The sequence below is a fragment of the Oxyura jamaicensis genome, unplaced genomic scaffold (genome assembly GCF_011077185.1).
Source record: "Oxyura jamaicensis isolate SHBP4307 breed ruddy duck unplaced genomic scaffold, BPBGC_Ojam_1.0 oxyUn_random_OJ62231, whole genome shotgun sequence".
In the NCBI taxonomy this organism is placed as follows: Eukaryota; Metazoa; Chordata; class Aves; order Anseriformes; family Anatidae; genus Oxyura; species Oxyura jamaicensis.
The window spans coordinates 987-3,998 of record NW_023307401.1 but is presented as its reverse complement, the minus strand read 5'-3'; the positions used below and the strand labels follow the sequence as shown (position 1 = coordinate 3,998).

Here is a 3,012-nt window from a genome sequence, read left to right as displayed (position 1 = left end):
ACGGGCAGAGCACGGCCACCCTGCAGATGAACAGCCTCAAGGCCGAAGACACCGCCACCTACTACTGCATGAAACGTGCTGGTAGTGGTTGGGGTTGTGGTGGTGCCTCTGCGGGTGGTGATGCTGTTGGTGGTGTTGATGACGCTGATGATGGTAGTGACAATGTTCAGGGTGTTGGTGGGGACGCTTTTAGTCAAATTGATGGTTCCGGTGACGGTGATGGTGTTGGTACCTCTGATGTTGGTGTTGGTGACGTTGATGGCGTTGATAATTATCACGGTGTCGGTGACGTCGATGGTGTTGATGATGATCACAGAGGCATGGACTGAGAACAGCACAAGTTCGGAAAGCACCTAAAAGGCCACCTACTCCAACCATCCTCCTATCCCCACTACTAGCCGCTGAGGTACTACGTGGTGATGGTGTTGATGAAGGTGCTGCTCACGCTGCTATGGGTCGTTATGTTGATGAGGCTGATGGTGCTGCTGCCTTCATGCGTGGCACAGGGAAAGGGCCTGGAGACAAATTCTCCTGGCCGCAAGAAGCATCTCCACCAGCAGCACCAGCTTGGGCCGTTGTTCCTGGAGATGGTGAAGCGTCCCTCCACCGCCGATGCGTACCATGTGTAACTACCACTGCTGGTAAGAAGTGCGACCCACTCGAGCCCCTTCCCGGGTGCCTCTCGCACCCAAAACATGTCGTAGTCGCCAAAGGTGAAGCCGGAGGCCTTGCAGACCAGGGTCAGGGACCCCCCAGGCTTCACGAGGCCCCCTCCGGACTCGTCCAATGTCTCGGTCACCCGCAGCCCTGGGGAGGAAGGACACAGGGGGGTCCCTGACCCTGGTCTGCAAGGGCTCTGGATACACCTTCAGCAGCTCCGGCATGGCATGGGTGCGACAGGCGCCTGGGAAGGGGCTCGAGCGGTTCGCAAGTATTTGGAGTGATGGTAGCACATGGTACGCGCCGGCGGTGCAGGGACGCTTCACCATCTCCAAGGACAACGGGCAGAGCACGCTCACCCTGCAGATGAACAGCCTCAAGGCCGAGGACACCGCCACCTACTACTGCGCGAAAAGTGCTGGTGGTGCTGGTTATGGTCTTGCTGCTGAGACTGGTGGTGCTGCTGGTGCTGGAGCTGCCGGTGATCCTGGTTGTGGTACTGGTCATGAAAATGGTGTTGGTGATGGGCTTTGTGATGTTCATGATGGCCTTGGTGATGCTCATGGTGGCCTTGGTGACGTTAATGTTGTCGGCCATCAACACCAGCAGCACTATCACCACTCCAAGCACTACCAGCATCATCTCTCGCGCAGTAGTAGGTGGCGGTGTCTTCGGCCTTGAGGCTGTTCATCTGCAGGGTGGCCGTGCTCTGCCCGTTGTTCCTGGAGATGGTGAAGCGTCCCTGCACCGCCGACGCGTATCTTGTGGTACCACCACTGTAGCTAATACCCGCAACCCACTCGAGCCCCTTCCCTGGTGCCTGTCGCACCCAAAACATGGTGTAGCTGCTGAAGGTGTATCCGGAGCCCTTGCAGACCAGGGTCAGGGACCCCCCGGGCTTCACACGGCCCCCTCCGGACTCGTCCAACGTGGCCGCCCGCAGCCCTGGGGAGGAAGGACAGAGAGCGGTGGGCTCAGCCGCACGGCACGGGCCCCCGCACGGCCATGGGGAGCCGGGGCCACCGGCAGCCTCCGCAGGACCAGGCCCTACCTGGGACGGCGGCCAGGAGGAGGAGGAGGAGGAGGGTGAAGGCGCTATAACCAAGGTCAACATGAGTGCGGCTGAGCCCACCGCTCTCTGTCCTTCCTCCCCAGGGCTGCGGGCGGCCGCCACGTTGGACAAGTCCGGAGGGGGCCGTGTGAAGCCCGGAGGGTCCCTGACCCTGGTCTGCAAGGCCTCCGGATACACCTTCAGCAGCTACTACATGCTTTGGGTGCGACAGGCACCAGGGAAGGGGCTCGAGTTCGTCGCAGATATTAGCAACCTTGGTAGTTTAACAGAGTACTTGCCGGCGGTGCAGGGACGCTTCACCATCTCCAGGAACAACGGGCAGAGCACGGCCACCCTGCAGATGAACAGCCTCAAGGCCGAAGACACCGCCACCTACTACTGCTTGGAGTGGTGGTGATTATTGGATTGGTGGTGCTCGTGGTGAGGCTGATGGCCTCGTGCAGAGCAGAGGGAAGGGCCTTGGACATGGATTTTGGGCTCTCCACCACCATCACCATTGCATTTTCTTTTTTTTTTTTGACCGCCCTTCATCCATTAGTCAACCTCCCTCACCCTCTGCCCATGCAGCCCATCCGCCAGAAGGTTCTCCAGCAGGACCTCAGCCCTTGATGGCCCAACCCTTGCAGAATCCCAGGGCGACATCCATCATCCTGAGGGCTTCATGGGTGAGAAGCCTCAGGAGCGACCACCGCAGAGCCCAGTGGTGTGTGAGAAGAGCTGCGGGTGGAGAACCTGCTGGTGGGTGGGGTGAGTTGTGTCAGGACCTGTCCCTGGGCCATGAACAATGTCAGCAGCACCACCAATCTCATAAGCATAACCATAACCACCACCACTACCATCAGTTTTCGCGCAGTAGTAGGTGGCGGTGTCCTCGGCCTTGAGGCTGTTCATCTGCAGGGTGAGCGTGCTCTGCCCGTTGTTCCTGGAGATGGTGAAGCGTCCCTTGACCACTGACGTGTAACCTGTGCTACTACCACTGCTGCTAATAGTAGCGACCCACTCAAGCCCCTTCTTGGGCGCCTGTTGCACCCACATCATGTCGTAGTCGCCGAAGGTGAAGCCGGAGCCCTTGCAGACCAGGGTCAGGGACCCCCCGGGCTTCACCCGGCCCCCTCCGGTCTCGTCCAACGTGGCCGCCCGCAGCCCTGGGGAGGAAGGACAGAGAGCGGTGGGCTCAGCCGCACGGCACGGGCCCCCGCACGGCCGTGGGGAGCCGGGGCCGCCGGCAGCCTCCGCAGGACCAGGCCCTACCTGGGACGGCGGCCAGGAGGAGGAGGAGG

General features: G+C 60.6%; 2 gene segments (V, D, J or C); one reads left to right on the top strand and one right to left on the bottom strand.

Annotated features, from left to right (window-relative positions):
- Nucleotides 1-1,219: 1,219 nt before the first annotated feature.
- LOC118158958 lies at nucleotides 1,220-1,772 on the bottom strand (the record flags this gene model as incomplete). The annotated part of the segment is given in 2 exon segments: nucleotides 1,220-1,605; nucleotides 1,712-1,772. Coding segments are annotated over 2 exon segments (426 nt in total), but the record flags the coding sequence as incomplete, so codon positions are not given.
- LOC118158957 lies at nucleotides 1,773-2,746 on the top strand. The segment is given in 2 exon segments: nucleotides 1,773-2,119; nucleotides 2,460-2,746. Coding segments are annotated over 2 exon segments (501 nt in total).
- Nucleotides 2,747-3,012: the final 266 nt, after the last annotated feature.